General features: G+C 33.6%; 1 protein-coding gene across 2 annotated transcripts in view; it reads left to right on the plus strand.

The window, feature by feature from the left end:
* FRK (fyn related Src family tyrosine kinase) overlaps positions 1 to 18002 on the plus strand; it is a 115692-nt gene that overhangs the window by 80374 nt on the left and 17316 nt on the right. For both annotated transcript variants that reach the window (XR_004233629.1, XM_003769373.4), the window contains exons 3-4: positions 11076 to 11239; positions 13023 to 13191. Coding sequence is in view for 1 of the 2 variants with exons in the window: in XM_003769373.4 (XP_003769421.1) it covers positions 11076 to 11239; positions 13023 to 13191 (333 nt within the window). In the remaining variant the exon portion in view is untranslated. The remainder of the gene's footprint in view (positions 1 to 11075; positions 11240 to 13022; positions 13192 to 18002) is intronic.

The raw sequence follows: 18002 nt of genomic DNA on the forward strand, positions 1-18002 counted from the left end.
TAACATCTTAGTAATGTTATAAAAAGTTTTAAACTTTTGCATCTCCTAGATAGGTCTTGGGGATCCATAGAAATCTCGAGACTCCATTTTATGAATCATTTTCCCCTAGAAATTATGACTGTGATTTGCATGATGGAAAGAAGCTATCCAATTCAAGCTAAATTTGTGTTTTTGTGTAAAAAAAAGTTGGACCCCATGCTGAGGCCATGCAGAAATATACATAAAAGAAACATAAAGTATAAGACTGCAGGAATGGTTTTATCTGTACCCTTGGAGGGAGTATCCATGTTGATTAGACTTAAGATTGAATGAAGGAAAAAATAGCATCTCTAATAACTAGGCAAAAGTTACTTAAAGATCTTGAATCAAGACACACTTAGGATATGTCTATAAAGTTCCTGTATATGGGCAATTTGTTTACAAAAATTATTGACAGAATCCAGAATAATAATGAATAATCATTGACATTTATTTATATAGCTCCTTGCATACATTATCTCATTTGTTCTTTCATTACAACCTTGAGGCAGGTGTGATAATTCCCTTTTGCATTTGAGGAAATTGAAGTTCAGGGAAGTTAAATGACTTTCACATAATTATATAGTTAGAATGTATTAGAAACAGAATCAGAACCCAGATTTTCCTGAGTTCAAGAAATTGTTTTGAAATTAGATAATTTTCTTTGTAGTCACTATCATGCCGCAATAATGTATATTCATAATATATGTAATGAATTAAGTAAACACAAATTCCCATTTGATAAATTAATAATGATAATTTTATAAAGGCATTAAAATAATGCATGCATCCTATTAGTTACTATGTAATTTATTGTCGACATTCCTTCCATCAAATATTTGTTCTTAATGCATTTTAAAAAAGTTCTTTGTATTACATTATTAGAGATTCTGGCACAGGCAGCAGGATCTAAGAAATACTTCTGTTGTCTTAAAAGCTCACACATGGCAGGTACTGGATTTACTTTTCTATTTGTTTCAATAATGCAGATGCTCTATGTAAATCTCTCTGTCCAGTAGCTAGAATTGTATGGCATGCAAATAGATATTTAAAAAGTGCTTTGGTAGAAGGAAGAAATGGAAAAAGAAGAGTAATCAAGGAAAATGAAAACAGAAAAAGGGAAAGAAGAATTATGTTCTTATTTTTCTGAATTAGACAAGTAGCAAGTGACATTTACTAATCCTTTGTATAGTGTGTAGCATCATACAAAACTCTTTGGGGATTTGCACAAGAAATGAAAGATATGGCCATTCTCAAAGAACAGACACAAATATTATGAGAAACATTTAAGAATATACATGAATAAAATACAACATCAATATAGATACTTAGATTTCAGAATCATTTTACTATTTGGAGGAGAGTAATTTTGTGGGTAGAAAGTATTTAAAAAGATGATTTTTCATAACCTATATTGAAAAATTTGAATGAGTCAGAAATTGGAAATTTAAAGAAATCTTGAATCAGACATTTTATATTAAACTAGCCTTAGTTGAAGTGATCAGGATAAGGGACACTCAATTTGCTTCATGTTTTCACAGACCATATTCAAATAGAAATCCTCTCTGAAATATCCAAAAGTGGCTTTTGATCAGAGTTCTAGTGATGGACAAAATACTGGTTTTCTAGGTAGCCCATTTAATTTTTGTTGTGAATTTTGATCTTATTACAAACTTATAACTGTTTTTCTTCAGTTTTCATTGCTAGTTCTGTCCTCTAGGGTAAAAGTAAACACATCTAGTTCCTTTTCTATATAATACATTAAATTCTTGAAGATTATTATATTTTACCCCCTTTCCCCAAAGATGCCTAGGGTAGCATAGTGAATAGGGAGGGCACTGGGCCTGGTCAGGAAGACCTGAATTTAAATCCAGTTTTATACACTAGCTATTTGGTACTGGACATATCACTTAATTTGTGTATAGCAGTTTCTTCAACTATAAAATGAGAATCCTAATAGCACCTAACTCTCATGGTTGTTGTGAGGATTAAATGAGATAATATCTGTAAAGTGCTTAACATAGTACTTGACACAAAATAGAAGCTTAATAAATACTTGTTCCCTCAACTAAGTTTTTTATTCACTAAACTGAACATACTTAATTCTATCAACTAATCCAATGATAGTAATTGAATGCTGAGAGGCAAAGCTTGTGTGTTTATTTTTAATTTTAAAGTAAGCCTCAGAGCCAAGAAAACCTAGATTCAAGTCTTGCCTCTGACATATTCTGGTTTTGTGAATTTGAGCAAGCACTTAATCTCTCAATGCCCAGGCAGCTTTCTCACACTGAAAGTTTATGGAATGTTGCTGACCTGAAATTTGAGGAGCTCACAGTCTGATGATGATGAGGGAGGACACATGAAAATAGGTAGGTACAAACAAAATAAATGAGAGATAATCTGAGAGGGACAAAAATAAGATTAAGAAAGACTGTAAAAGTCTTCTTGCATTGATATATGATGTTCCTTCACCCAGGAATTCCTTACAGCAGGAAAATCACAGGTCTGGTCTCTATTCCTTACTTTCTCTATTCTCCATCTATTCTATCCTCATATATTTTTTCTCTTGTGGAAATACTCCAGTTAATCAATGTGTTTTTTAAACTGATATGTCCAAAACTAAATATAATATCCCAAATACAGACTTATGAGGGTAGAATATCTAATTCAGGTATTATTAATACCTGAATTAGATCTTCTCATTAGCCTTGAAAATTTAATGAAAGGACATCTAGTGAGTGCTAGTCCTGAGGTTAGTAATATTGCTAGTTGATGTGAGGATATACAAATTAGTATCAGATATGATTTATGACCATGTAACAATTAGTCAGAATATTAGATGGGAGACAAAAATATTAGTTTTGTTCCTTTCTCCACACCAATTTTATTGGATAACATTAACTTTTTTTATTTGTTAAGGGAGAAAATGGAAAGGTGAGAATAGATGAGTTTAATGGGAACAATTACAAAGATTATCTAACAAAACCATCAAAAACCTATCATATTTCCCAGTAGCATCTTTCACCTCTTGTGCATATTTACGTGTGACTGCATCTATACAAAGTAAGTTCATCTGCAACAAATACAATTTGAGGGTACCTTAAAGGTCATTTAAGTCAGTCACTTGGTTAGGGATGAAACCTTTCTCAGATGACTATCCAGCCTTCGGGTAAAAGATGCTCACTAACTTCTAGGGAAATTCTATCACACCTTTTCGAACTTTTTTTTTTTTTAATCAAGAGACATTTATTAAGCACCTACTATGTAGGGACAGCTAGGTGACAATGGAATGCCAAACCTAGATGTAGGAAACTCCTCTCCCTGAGATCATCTGACTTCAGATACTTACTAGCTGTGTGACCTGGGGGAGTCACTTAATCCTATTTGCCCCAGTTTCCTCATCTGGAAAATGAGCTGGAGAAGGAAATGCCAAACCAGTATCCTTGTCAAGAAAACCCCAAAAGGGATCATGAACAGTCAGACAGGAATGAAAAATGACTGGACAATGATTAACAACAACAATATATTATGCTATGTCTGGGGACACAGAGAAAGGCAAAAAAACCAAAAACAAACAAGAGTTTACAATCTTTTTTTTTTAATAGCTTTTTTTTTAATTTAATAGCCTTTTATTTACAGATTATATGCATGGGTAACTTTACAGCATTAACAATTGTCAAACCTCTTGTTCCAATTTTTCACCTCTTACCCCCCACCCCCTCCCCCAGATGGCAGGATGACCAGTAGATGTTAAATATATTAAAATATAAATTAGATACACAATAAGTATACATGACCAAACCGTTATTTTACTGTACAAAAAGATTCAGAAGGAGTTTACAATCTAATGGATAAGGCATTATGCAAACAACTAGATTTGTTAGTGATAAACTCTTAATGAGGACAAAATGATTAAGGAGCAAGGCAAAAAAGCTTCTTGCAGAAAGTGGGATTTAGGTTAAATTTGAAGGAAGCCAGGAAAACTAGGAAGCAGAAATGAGAATAGAGATGAAATCTGATCTTTTTTATAACTTTTATCCATTGGTCATAGATTCTGATGTTCAGAGCAGTGATTCTCAAATTTTTTATTCTCAAGACATTTTTGTAATCTTAAAAATTATTGAAGGGACAGCTAGTTGGTGCAGTGGATAGAGCACCAACTCTGAAGTCAAGAAGACCTGAGTTCAGATCTAATCTCAGACACTTAACACTTCCTAGCTTTGTGACCCTGGGCAAGTCACTTAACATCAATTGTCTCAGATATATATATCTATATAGTGAACTTCCTCAAGAATTTTTGTTTATATGCATTATATCTATATTTAGCTTGTAGGAAACTGAATTATTTTAGTATTGTTATGAAAATGGTTTTGACCTTGTGGATATGCTGAAAGGATTTTGGAGACTCCCAGGGGTCCTCATACAACAATATTGGCCCAGAGCAACACAGTTCCCTCCCATTCTTTTGTAACAGCCCTTTAGATATTTAAAGGCAGCTGTCATGTTTCTCCTAATAAGCTAATTAGTTTCAAACCTTGCTGTTACAGCACCATTCATTATTTGCTATCAAGCTATCAAGAAAAATTCAGTATCATGTGACTATGTCTTGGATTTGATCCCAGAAGGATTTTGTTGCTGTAGCACCAATAAAACTCATTTTTAATGGAAAGTTACATGTAAAGTAAGATGCTATGGGATCTGTGAATGTCTATTAGTGTGGACATGGATTTCATAGTAGTGAAGTTCCAGTGTCTTCCTTACAATAGTCCCATAATTTAGGTGAGACTGAAGCTTTATGGAGAATTAATCAAAAAGATAAGGGAGTTTACCAATTGCATGAGGGAGGCCTGTCCCAAAGGAATAGGAATCATTTCTTAGCTTCAGATTTGTGATAATGATCAAGTCATAGTATTGTTATTGTTCAAATCACCGAAAATACAGTTTTGTAAAAGCTCTTCCATTATCAATGCAGTTTTTGATGAGGCTGATTTGACAAACACTGCATCATATAATTTCAGTGGGAAATCTACAACACTTTGTGAATGACAACACTCAAAATATCCCTGTGAGGGTAGACTGATAGTCTCATTATTCTCATTTTCTAGATAAGAAAACTGAGATGAAATTCTCTGTCTTAGGTCAAAGAACAAATCATGGGCAGAATAAGATTAGAGTATGAATTCTTGATTTTCATTCCTGTGCTCAGTCAACTAAATCACTGTTTTACACTGTGTGGAAATGGATTATTCTCAGGCACTAACAATGACACTACAGCAACCAGTTGAAAAATGAAAATTTGGTAAGTTATAGCAGCAGTTATGAGCGTTCTTCATAATAAACTTTAAAGGTAGGTAATCCAAGTATTATTATACTTATTTTATATATGAAGAAACTGAGACTTGGAGATGTTAATAGGATCATAATTTCTCATTGAAACATATCATTTAGTTCAAATTTCATATTTTACAATTGAGGAAGCTGATGTCCAGAAAGTTTGTAATGGCCAAATTCACAATGATTGGCAGAACTAAGATTGGAAATTAGGAGCTCTGACTGGATGTCCAGTATACTTATCATGTATCTTCTTGCAAGTTAAATTATTTGTACATAAGCAACTAGTAAGTTGGAGAAGACGATGTTTCAAAATCCAGGTTTTCTGTTTTTTGGTCAAGTTTCTTTACCTATCTTCCCAATTGCATGATTTTTGTTGATGGCACCAACATACTTACAGGCACATAAGTTAGAAATCTTGGAATCCTCTTTGACTCTTGCCTCCTCCTTTTTACTCCTCTCCTCACTCCTAAGCCCTGTATCCAATTAGTAATTGACATGTTCATTTTGCCTCTGTACTATCTCCTATATCCACTCTGTCATTTCACTCATGTTGCAATCACCTCACTTCACTTTCTCATCACCTTGTCTGGATTATTGTCATAGCCTACTTACTGATCTTTCTGTCTCTGGTCTCTCCCCTCACCAATACATCCTTTCTACAATTATGAAAATCATCTTTCGAAGGCACAAATCTGACCATATAACTTATCTATTCAAAACCTTTAAGTATCCCACTAGGTTCTCCACAATTGTTCCCAATCTACCTTTTCAATCTCAGTTCACATTCTCTTTCTTGCATTCTGTTTTCCAGCCAACACAAACTACTAGCTGTTTCCCAAATTGGATTTGGTGTTTCTTATCTCTGTTCATTTGAGCAAGTTCCCCTTTATATTGGTAATGCCATCAAATTTTAAATCTGCCTCATTATTATAATTTCCCTCCCTCTTTCTCCCCCCCTCTCTTTGTTTCCCTCCCTCCCTCCTTTTCTCTCTCTGCTTCTCTCTCTCTCTCTCTGTCTCTCTTGTCTTTTAAAAAGATTTAGCTCTTCCTCAAAGTTTTCTCTGTTCCTTCTACCTGAGTATCCTTTCTTTTCTAATTTTCTTAAACATTTTGCCCAGATCTCTCCTTACCCCGATGTATCCTACTTTGTATTATACTTATCTGTTTTTGTATGTATGTTTTAATCTGTATGTTCTAATTTTCAACCACCCGCAGTGAAATATAAATTCTTTGAGTCCTGAGATTATGTAATTTTTCTTGTCCTTAGAATCTCCCCCAGTATTTAGCACAATTCCTTACACATAGAATATGGTTAATAAGTATTTGTCGAATGAACCAATCAATACACTATCTTCCTCATCAGTGCTGTATCTTATCTTAATCATGTCAACCAGTTGGACTGATATTTTTCACTAAATGTTTTGCTATCATGCAGACATAAACCAATAATTTGTTTTTACACTGTATATTTTTTTGAATCTTTGTCCTTGAATCATATGCGTTAAATGGCCTCCTAGCACACTAGCACTATGTTTTTTAAATCAAGTGTCAATGTCATGTTAAACACAGTTTACCACAGAAACACCACCTGAGCTTAAGTCCTTCATATGGTACTTTCCTCATAACAAATTTATATGTATGTGTGATCCAAGTATTAAGATATTAATTTTCCATGTAAGGAAAGGGTCTTATATTTTAGATTTCTACATAGACGAAATTTGTCAATCATTTGGACTGGATCTTACTGAATTGATCAACTGCTTTTACATCATGCTGACATAATATAAAGCATTTATTAAGTGTTTATTATATGCAAGGCACTATGCTAAGCATTGGGAATAAAAATATAAATAAAAAGAAAGACGGTTCTTGTTTCCAAAGAGGTTACATTCTAACATTGGTGTTCATTCATTTTCATTCATGTCTGTCTGTAATCTCATTTGGGGTTTTCTTGGTAAATATACCATTTCCTTTTCCAGCCTATTTTATAGATGAGGAAACAGAGGCAAATAGGGTTAAGTGACTTGCCCAAGGCTTGTCTGAGTCCAGATTCGAACTCAGGAAAATGAGCCTTCCTGACTCCAAATCTGACACCCTATCCACTACTCTATCTAGTTTCCCTACAGCCTAAGGAGAAAAGACAATATATAAAAGAATATTGAAAAGGAGTTAGGAAAAGGAAATGGGTGCATAATGTAGCTTGGTGGAAAATGAAAATATGGCTGGTCTGGTTGCTTTCCCCAAAGGGTTGTTCTGGAAAGAAGAATCCAGAGGAATAAGCTCCAGACTCTTAAGATACTTTGGAAGTGTGAATTCTAAAGCTGAAGTGTCCTGAGATGAAGGCTTGAATAGTATGAAGCAATCTAGGTAGTGAAGTCTAATAATTTGCTTTTATGATGTGTATGTGTATGTATACATATATACATATCAGAGTATATGTTTCATTCATTTGGTATTGTCTTAACAAGTTAGTCATGTTCCAGAAGAGACCTGATCTCCCAAATCTACTATCAGCTTAATAGAAATGAATTTAGGTCAATCTCGTATGACTGAAATAACAACAATACATCAGAACTCTATAAATACAACTGTGAATTGGTAATGTCAATTCATTTAGCTTGTTAAAAAACACTTTTCTTGGGCTTTTATCTAGTTTGATGGTTTTATATAGTTCTGGCTTTCTTTATACCTTTTGTTTATCATGTGTCCTTATTTTTCAACCATTGTTTTGGTAGATTCATCACTTGACAAGAGGAAATATATTTCTTTTGGTCAAGAAGCATAAATGAGAAGTCTGGATCAAAGCTCAGAATTCATGGCCTAGGAGTTCAATCCATTCAGCTACGTTCCTGCCTTGAATTGATGGATAGCTTGTTCAATTATTCTTTAGAGTTAGCATTTTAAAAAATCTTATTATCTCAAAGTACTTAACCAATATGAATTCACAGCAGTCCCTAGCAACCTAAAAAGAATGGAGCAAACATTATTATCCTTTGACAGTTGGGAAAAAATGGATAGGCTTTGCTGTTGTAATAAAGATCAGAATAAAGAAGAGAGAGTTTCTTTTCCTCTGGCACCTGCTTTACACTCCTGATTTCACTCTTAATGAGTACCTCCTTGCTGGATGTGGTGTGCATTCACCAATAAAAATTTCAAAATATAAAGCATCATGTGTGCTACAGGTATTTTTACTGAGGCATTTGACAGATATTAAAAATGTTTTTATCATGTATATAAGGCTATTGCATTTTCCCATAGCGTCAAAATTGTTTCTCCTCTCTCTCTCTCTCTGTCTCTGTCTCTGTCTCTGTTTCTCTGTCTGTCTGTCTCTGTCTCTCTTTCTCTCTGTCTCTGTCTCTGTCTCTCTCTCTTTCTCTCTGTCTCTGTCTCTGTCTCTGTCTCTGTCTCTCTCTCTCTCTGTGTCTGTCTGTCTGTCTCTCTCTTTCTCTCTGTCTCTCTCTCTCATCGAAGTTTGGTCTTATTTGGATTGACTGTTTTAATGAGCCATATATAAATGCCCATGATGCCAATTACAAATGAAATAGTCAATGCTGTACAAGGTTTAATAAATCAAGAAATAAAAAATGGTCCTTTATGAGATACCATTCTATAACAGTATTTATATCTTGGGACTAATTTTTTCCTTTTTCACATACTCTAAGGGCAGTTCCAAGAGAAGCTTGTTAGCCCTAGAAATATTATATAATGAACTACTGATTATTTGCCTTTGGAGCAATGATTTTAGAGGTTGATATTTCATCTCAAACTTCTGTTGTTGGGGAATGACATTTGCCATTTGTTGATAGGCTCATAGAATGTTTCTGAGATATGAAATTTAAAATCATATCAGAATTGAAGTGAAAGAAGAAAAAACAAGCAGCATTTATCAGAGTGACATAATCATCGGTTATATCCTAAGATACATTCTAAGGGGGCTTGATCTGGGTGGTAGAGGAAATACTCACAATAATGAATTTAATCAAGTGAAATAAAAAAAAAAAGAAGTGTTAAGTACTATACTCATTTATGCCTGAAAAGTCATCTTCATATATACATGATGAGGGAGGTTCATGTAAAAAGACCTAATGATTTTAGTGGGCTTAAATGCCAATATAAATCAAAAATGTGATATTGAGTCTTCCCGGCAAAGCTAAGAAACTTATGGAATGCAAGCTCCTTGAAGACAGAGACTATTTCACTTTTGTCTCTGTACCCTTAGGAGCTAGTACAGAGTCTGGCATGTAGAAGACATTTAATAAGCTGCTGTTGACTGAATGTTGATCTTGATTGTTTTAATAGAATCATAGTCTCCAGAACATGGGGGTGGATAGTGTTGCAATAAAATGAGCTGATAAGATATTATCTGGACATGGAATTAATTTCCTAACTCCCATTTAGGAAAGATTTTGATATAGAAATGATATACATTCAAAAAATGTATTGGGAAAGTTCGGAAAACCACGTCTTATAAAGATCATCTGATGGAATTAGAGAAGATTTAATAAAGATGTTACTTAAAGAATCTATAAGTAATTGACTAATTGTCATGGAAAAGACCTTTGGACTTTGACACCAAAAAATGGAAGATTAAGAGAGAAAAATATCAGTGTGAATTAAAAAGCAATTTTCTAATGTTTAGAGCTATCTTGAAGTAGAATGATCTGTCTCAGAAAGGAAGTAAATTTCCCTCCCTGAGGGTCGTCAAGAGTAGTTTGAATGACCCTTTCAGGGGACATAATTCAGATGAGATTAAATGACCAAAAAAATCACTTCAAATACTCAAATTATATGAATTTATAGATCCTTGAAACAAGTGAAATATCTTACAAACTGGGAGGTTTAGAACTCAATTAATCACAATTTTTTAGAATTGGATGGCATTTTAGAATTTAAAATTTTGAACTTTCCAGTTTATAGATAAGGGTGATGATGATGGCTAAAATTTACACATAGCACTTTAAGTTTTGTTTTTTTTTTCCCACTGAGGCAATTGGGGGTTAAGTGACTTGCCCAGGGACACACAGCTAGGAAGTATTAAGTTTCTGAGATCAAATTTGAACTCAGGTCCTCCTGAATTCAGGCTTGGCCCTCTAGAGTAGTTTGCTATTTCCTTCTCTAGCTCATTTCCAAATGAGGAAACTGAGGCTAATAGGGGTGAGGAACTTGTGGAGGGTCATACAACTAGTAATAAAAAGCCAGATTTGAACAAAGATTTTTCTAACTCAAGATATGATACTCAATTCATTGGGCCACTGACCTGTCATATATATATATATATATATATATATATATATATATATATATATATATATATGTATCTTGATAGATTATGATTTATAAAGATTAAATTTTTCCTAGTCTCTTAATCAAATGTTCTTAGATTGAAATCATTCTAGGTCTAGTATCTCATATCAGGGTAATTTTGGGTCAGAAGCAGAATGGTTTCATATGTAGCATTTGATGGCGTGTTAGGTTTTGTTAGAAAATGCAAATTATGTCTTTTTCTGAAACTTACTGGCTGCGTGATCTGGGACAAGTTATTTACTTTCTCTATGGTACAACAACTCTAGGATTTATCTACTAGGCTTCTACATTTTGTTCATAGAAGAACTTCTTAGACCGAAGGAAATCACCAATCTTTATATTGAATTTATTTCTACATCTGTTCTGTTTGGGCAAGAAATTTACTAATGAAATCTTTTGTGGTGTGTTGGTGATTACAGTTTTAGATAACAAAATTGTGAAGCATTACCGAGTGAGAAGACTTGATGAGGGAGGCTTTTTCCTTACACGGAGAAGAACTTTTGATACCTTGAATGCTTTTGTGGACCACTACACCAAGACGAGTGATGGCCTCTGTATCAAACTTGGAAAACCATGCTTAAAGGTAGAGTCAATGAATCGATACTTAATTTAAATTCAATTACTGTTTTTGTGACTTCCCCTACCCTTTACATATATCAGAAGAAGTACATCTGATAATCTATGGCAAATATTAAAAGTAACACTTCTTTAGTCCTTTGAACTAAGGCACTGATAAAGTGTCATCCATGAAGGTCCTGAAGGAGACCAGGGATTCAGATTATAATTTGCCATGAATTTATATACCAGATTATTAAACAAGTTGACATTTTATATTTCTCTGAATTTATACAGGCATAATTTTATTGTTTTTGATGATAAGGTGTTTGAAATTTTCTTCTTTTTTCTTTTGTTGATTAAGGACATGGTGGGATTTATGTAGGATTTTGTAAATATGGGGTTAGATCCATTTCACTGTATTATTAGGCATTTCACTTTTTTCTGATGAGTAAAACAAGCCTTCAGGTTTACAAAGTTTGGAAAATGAAGTAGCATTATAGGTACCTCCTCTTCTCCAACTGATCTTTAAGTATGGGCCCTTCTGAGGGTGGAGAATTGATCAACTTGAGACCTAACAAGGATTTTGGAAACACTTCACACCAACATTCTAAACAGTTTAGGTTGCAGACACTTAGTGTATAATTATTGAATTGAATTGAACTTTAAGCTTCTTCATTTATGCTTTCATACTACAACTTTGCTTTGCTTCCTCATTTCAGATGCCTAATTTCTCTGTCTACTTTTAAGGCTCAGCTCAGTTTCATCTTCTGCAGGCTGTTTTGGTCATTTTTTCAAGTCAATACCCTTCATGAATAGCTTCCATTTATTCTATATATCTTATGGTTACATGATTATTTACATGTTTTTTCCTCCCATTAGAATTTGAGCTTTTTGAGGGCAGGAGTTTTGTTCTTGTCCCATTCTTGTCCATCTTCCAAGTAAGCATCATCAACTGTCTCCTTAAATTAAGCACTTTCAATTTCTTCCACTATTTTAGCTTACACACACACACAAACACACACACACACAAACGTGCATGTGCTTGTGTGTGTTTGTGTTTTTTCTGTTTGTGCATCTATAGAACTCCAGGGAGCTACTTTATATTTAAAAAAAATTTACCTTTATTATATCACCCTCAAGCTTTTATACTAACTTACTTCTCTTCTTAATTGTCAAAATTCAAAAAAGAGTAGTCTACTCTTGCTTCAATTTCCTTACCACCTATTTGACTCTGCTTGAAATAGTTATTTTTACAGTTGTTTAATAAATCTTTATTAAAAAATGCAAATAATTTCTTTCTCAACCTATATGTACTGTTTAAAACTGCTTCCCACATTTCCCCTCTATCTCTTCTCTCTCTTTCCTGGCTTTCTGTGATACAGTAGCCAGTTTTCTCCAGTTTTTTCTTCTCTCTCATTCTCTCTTTTTCTAGCTCTTCATGTTTTTCCTGCCTTTAAGTATATTGTCCCCAAAGTTCTGCTGTTGGACTTTTCTTTTCTGTCTCTACTACTTCTCTTGATGATCTCAACTACTTATATGTCTAACACTATCACTTCTCTGCTCATAACTCCAATATCTTTATCTCCCATATTAATATCTCTCTTAGAGCTTTAGTGCCAATTTTCTTGTTGTATATTGGCTAACTCAGACTGAATATCCAACCAACATTACAAACTCAATATTTCTCAAAATGAATTCATTGTCTCCCCCAAATCTTCCCTTCTCTAACTTTCTCCATTATTTCAACTATATATATCTCAATAAGTTAAAAATATAAATTTTGTTCTTTCATATATTCTTCATAACAGAAAGAAGTCCCAACTACTTTTGATTTGTCATATAAGACTGTGGACCAATGGGAAATAGATCGAAACTCTCTGCAACTTCTGAAAATATTAGGATCTGGCCAGTTTGGTGAGGTGTGGGAAGGTTTATGGAATAATACCACTCCTGTAGCAGTCAAAACATTAAAACCAGGTATGATACTATCACAATTTAAATGATAGACTTGTTGATTATAATCATTACTCTTTGAGGACTTTACAGAATAAGATATTAATATCAGTATTTTATATTTATGATTCTAAGAAGTCCACAAAATCTTACTCCCTTCCTTCCAGTGGCAGAGAATTAAACATTGAGAACATATAGATCATATAGTACTATCTAAGATAAAAAGATTCAGAATACAAAGATAAGGACGTTCCCTTGCAGTTAGAAGAATATGAAGAATTCAAGATTTTAAAACTAAAATGTTTGAGATGCTAATATATAATCAATGTCTATTTTTAAAGGTACTAATAAAAATAGAAAAAAATTGATTTTGGAGAAAGTAGAATTTTTAAGGTATATAAAGAATAACTCTTTTGTTTGGGGTAGTAAACTCTTGTGTTTGGGGTAGTAAAGAGAATGTAGGCAGGAGGCTACAGTGGGTTTTCCAGTAATTTTCTTATTTGGAAATATAAGAAATTCCTTTTTTTTCCATCTTGCTTTGCCTATTTACAGAAAAATTAAAGTGGTCAGAAATCAGCATGGGTAGCAATTTTTTCTAAGGGGACTGGTACAGGAGACCAAGCAGAATGTTATTATACTAAAAGTAATTCTACCTCTAACAATAGCTAACTATTACATAGCACTTTATGATTCTTCTCTCAATGACCCTATGTGGTAGGTAGTACAAAAAGTTCTTATTGCTTCTAGGAAGGTTTCAATTTTGATATGCCAAATGAAGTAAAATTCTACAGAATAGTAACAGTAGAACTTTAGTCATCTTTTAAAGACAGAGTATTGAAAAATATAGTTTTGAGCTATTAAAATGTAAATATCTTTAAAAAATTTTAAATTCAGCTTTAATATCTTAAAGTTGAACTAAGACAGGAAATATCCTAGATATCTGGGTTAGTATGATAAAAATATAAGTAAAATATAAATATAAAAATTATAATCAAAAAGTATAAGGATCACTTCAGAATGTTAGAACTAGAACATTTCATCATTACTAGCTGTATGCATACAGGCAATTCTCATATCTTTCACGATGCTCCTTTTATGATGTCCCATCATAGATTGGTGGTAGTCTTGTGTTCATAAAGGCTATGCCAGCAAAGCACAAATTATGGCAAATTCTTCCAAAGCTGGAAAGTCTTTGAGTTTGTATCCAGTGATATGGAAAGGCTCATCCTGATTGGCTTCAGGAGAATGTGTTTTAGTCAGAGCAACTCTTGTTATTATATTATATTATATTAGGGTTGTAATATGTTTTGGAGAATAGAATGTCCATCTTGACAAAACTGAACTTACTAAAATACTCCTCAGGTCATAGGGGATGATAAGAACTGACATTACTCAGAATTACTGATTGTTTAAGCAAAATAATTTACTCAAAGTAGGGATAGCTAATTTGATGAAGTCAGTAGAATGTTTATAATAAAAAGTCACTTGATTGTAGCAGGTTATTAAAAATGTGACTGGGCTATGAAGATATGCTTTATCCGAACTATTGTTGGTGATTTATTATTTTTTTTCCATTTGATCCCTGCTAAGATCTTCAAAACAAAATATTATAATCACTTTCCTTAATTACTTTCAAACCAGCTAACATTTCAGATCTTTGTATCTTTATACATAGTAAAAGTTAGAGGATTTGACTTACTACCATTAGCAAGACATTTAACCTTAATAGACCTCAGTTTCTTTGAGTAAAATAAAGGGGTTGAACTAGATGACTTTTCAGTTCCTTTCCAATTGTCCATACTTACTGACCACACCCCACTCTGGCAAAACCATCTCAGCAGATGGGCTAGACCAGACTGAGGATAGCCAACAGTACTCAGAATCATTGGTATATAAGGGGGAGTGTCTACTCCAAACATGTGAATACTTCCCCCAGTGGAATAGGTGAATGAGAACAGTTTGTTCCAACAGCCATGGAGGTGGATGAATCTTGTGCTGGGGAGAACTTAGAGCTTAGCCAGGTACTGAAGATGCTGAGCTCACTCACTGCATCCCCAGTCATTGTCAGTTATTCTGCCTTTTTTCTTGCCACTGACCTTGATGACTTTGGAAAAACGAGAGTATGCAACTCTGCCTCACTTAAAATTCAGTTCTCACACAAATCAAAATATCATCTCATGATGTTACTGGTCCTCTTCAAAAGAAGTATGAACAACGATTATCTGTACTAATCGTTTAATATTTATATAACTCTTCAAAGCATCTTTCTTCCCAAATCCTATGAAGTAGGTAATACAATTATTATTAATTCCCATTTTGTAGATTTAGAACCTGGAACCCAGAGAAATTAAGTGATTTATCTAAGGCCATATATTCAGTATCAGCATGATTAAATCTAGAGTTGCTTACTTTGAATTCAGAGCTCTTTTTACTAGACCATTTCTCTCTCTCTCTCTCTTTTTCTCTTTCTCTCTCTCTCTCTCTCTCATACACACACACACTCACACACACAATTATGTAAATACTCTCAAAGGCAAGACCCTTTCTCATTTTAGAAAACACTAAGAAAAATAATTCTTGTAATTCTGCCCATAAATAAACAAAAATGCAACAGTTTTCTCTCCAATCAGAATCATAATTATTGATTTATAGTATAATAACAGTAAATAGTTTTGGTGATTGATTAAATGCTTTCACTTCTTTTGGGCCATTAATCACAGTAACTATTTATTGCTTAGCAGATGACCAAGCAATAAAGATGACCCTTGGAATAAACCCTTGCAGTAGCTCTGATGGGTAAAAATGAAAATTTAATGTTACATTATGAAATAAGTGAATAGTGAATATTTTTAGTTCTGTTGCTAGTTAGCCTCTGCCAAAATGATCAAGTTGGAGGAAGAAAAGGAGCAATCAGCCCCACAATGTCATTAATTCATCTTGATTATAACTAACTAGAACATTTTGATGCAGGAATCATAGTTTTCCAGGATTTCATGACCATGATTCTAACCTCAGGCACTATAATAGGATACTTGTTTACATTTGAATTTGTTTGACTAGAAGCAATAATGCTATTATCATTGGAAGCTACATGGATCAATGTCTCCATGAATTAAGACCCCATTGGTCTCACCAAATAACTAAATGACTCATTAACCCTCAAAGAACAAATGATGTTTTCTGCCAAGATGCAGAATCATAAACCAATAGCTTGTATCAGCTAACTATGGCTGCCTAGTTGTTAGTACTCTGGGGTTCATATCCCATATTCTGATTTCACTTCCTGTCCTGAGAACTTCACTAACTGCTTTCAAAGGTTCTCTGAATATAGACACCATGATGGCCTTTCCAGCAAAATTGTTCCTTGCTATGATAATGCTACCATTAGAGACAGTGGGAATCAACCACATGGCTGAACCACAAGATGCTATGAATGTTCTTTCTAAAATATGATCCCAAGAATTAAAAGAGATCTAACCCAGATATGATCTAACCAGGACAAACTGTGAAGTACCTCATTTCTCTTGTGCTGACTGCCATTTCTCTCTTAATGACACCCATGTTTTCCTTAATTTTCTCGATTATGGTATTTGATTGTAGATACATACTGAAGCTACAATTATTTTAAATCTCTAGTTCTTTTTTTTCCCAGAGAAATAGCCATGTAAACATATTTCTCTTTCTCCTGCTTTTGATGTAGAATTTTTTTCAACAAAAATTTGCCATTTATTTTTACCTGCTTTCATTTTCTTAGAATTCATGAAACTTTCTAGTATGAAAGATTTTTGTGGATTCCAATTTTTTTTCCTCAACATGTTAGTAATTGTACTGGCTATTAACCAATCTGAGGCAGATAAGGAGAACCCTTTACTGGGATTTGTAGGTTCCTTTGAAATTTTAGGTGAAACTATGTTAATAAATTTACTTTCACATGATATAACAATGATGAAAGTAGAATCAAAATTGGAAGAAGGGGTCATGGAGAAATAGGTGGAGAATGGGTGTGTAGAGCTATTGTCTCAGCAGATTGGGTTTTATTATAGTTGTGAAAATAGGGATCTGACCATTAGAATTTGTGGGTTCAAGAGATCATCAGAACAATATTCTCTGGCAAGATTTTAATTAGAATAATTTGGGATCAAATCATATCAGCCGCTTTCCTTCCTAACCTGATGAGTTTAGGCCAGTCCCTCAACTTCTTCCAGCAATACATTGATAAGTAAAAACTAATGAGATCCTGTTCAAGGACCTCTATGCTTTGAGAAACCCAAGGACAAAAAAATTCCCCCATTGTGCCATTATTTTTCCCACATGATGACAACATAGCTACCATGCTTCCAAAAAGTTTTCTTTTGAGCCATTGTGATTGAAAAGAGAGTAACTACTAATCAGGTAAAACAAAATTATGGAAATATCAACCACCTTACTCAGACAACATCAACCTTGTTCATAATGTACCTTACAAACATCAAGATCAAAGATGAGGACTAGTCATATCAGAACAAACAATAAAAGAATTAACGACTTCTTTTAAATTAGTTTTGAAAAATAAAATACAAATTGACCAACAATAATGCTGTTTAAAAACAAAATAAATTTTATTTTCAGGAATATTAAGGAAATATTACCTTGCTCTGAGAAAATAGGAAAGAATGAACCCTTTTTTAGAAACTTTTAGTCAAACAAAACAAATTCCCTCCTTGGCCATGTCAAAAAAAGTCTCAATCTGCCCTCTGAGTTAATTGCCTCTTTCTTAGGAGGTAAGTAATAATGCTTGTTTTTGTGGAGAGAAGGAAAAGGATTTTTGCTTAACTAAAGAAATTCATGTTAGAATT

The sequence above is a fragment of the Sarcophilus harrisii genome, chromosome 4 (genome assembly GCF_902635505.1).
Source record: "Sarcophilus harrisii chromosome 4, mSarHar1.11, whole genome shotgun sequence".
Taxonomy (NCBI): domain Eukaryota; kingdom Metazoa; phylum Chordata; class Mammalia; order Dasyuromorphia; family Dasyuridae; genus Sarcophilus; species Sarcophilus harrisii.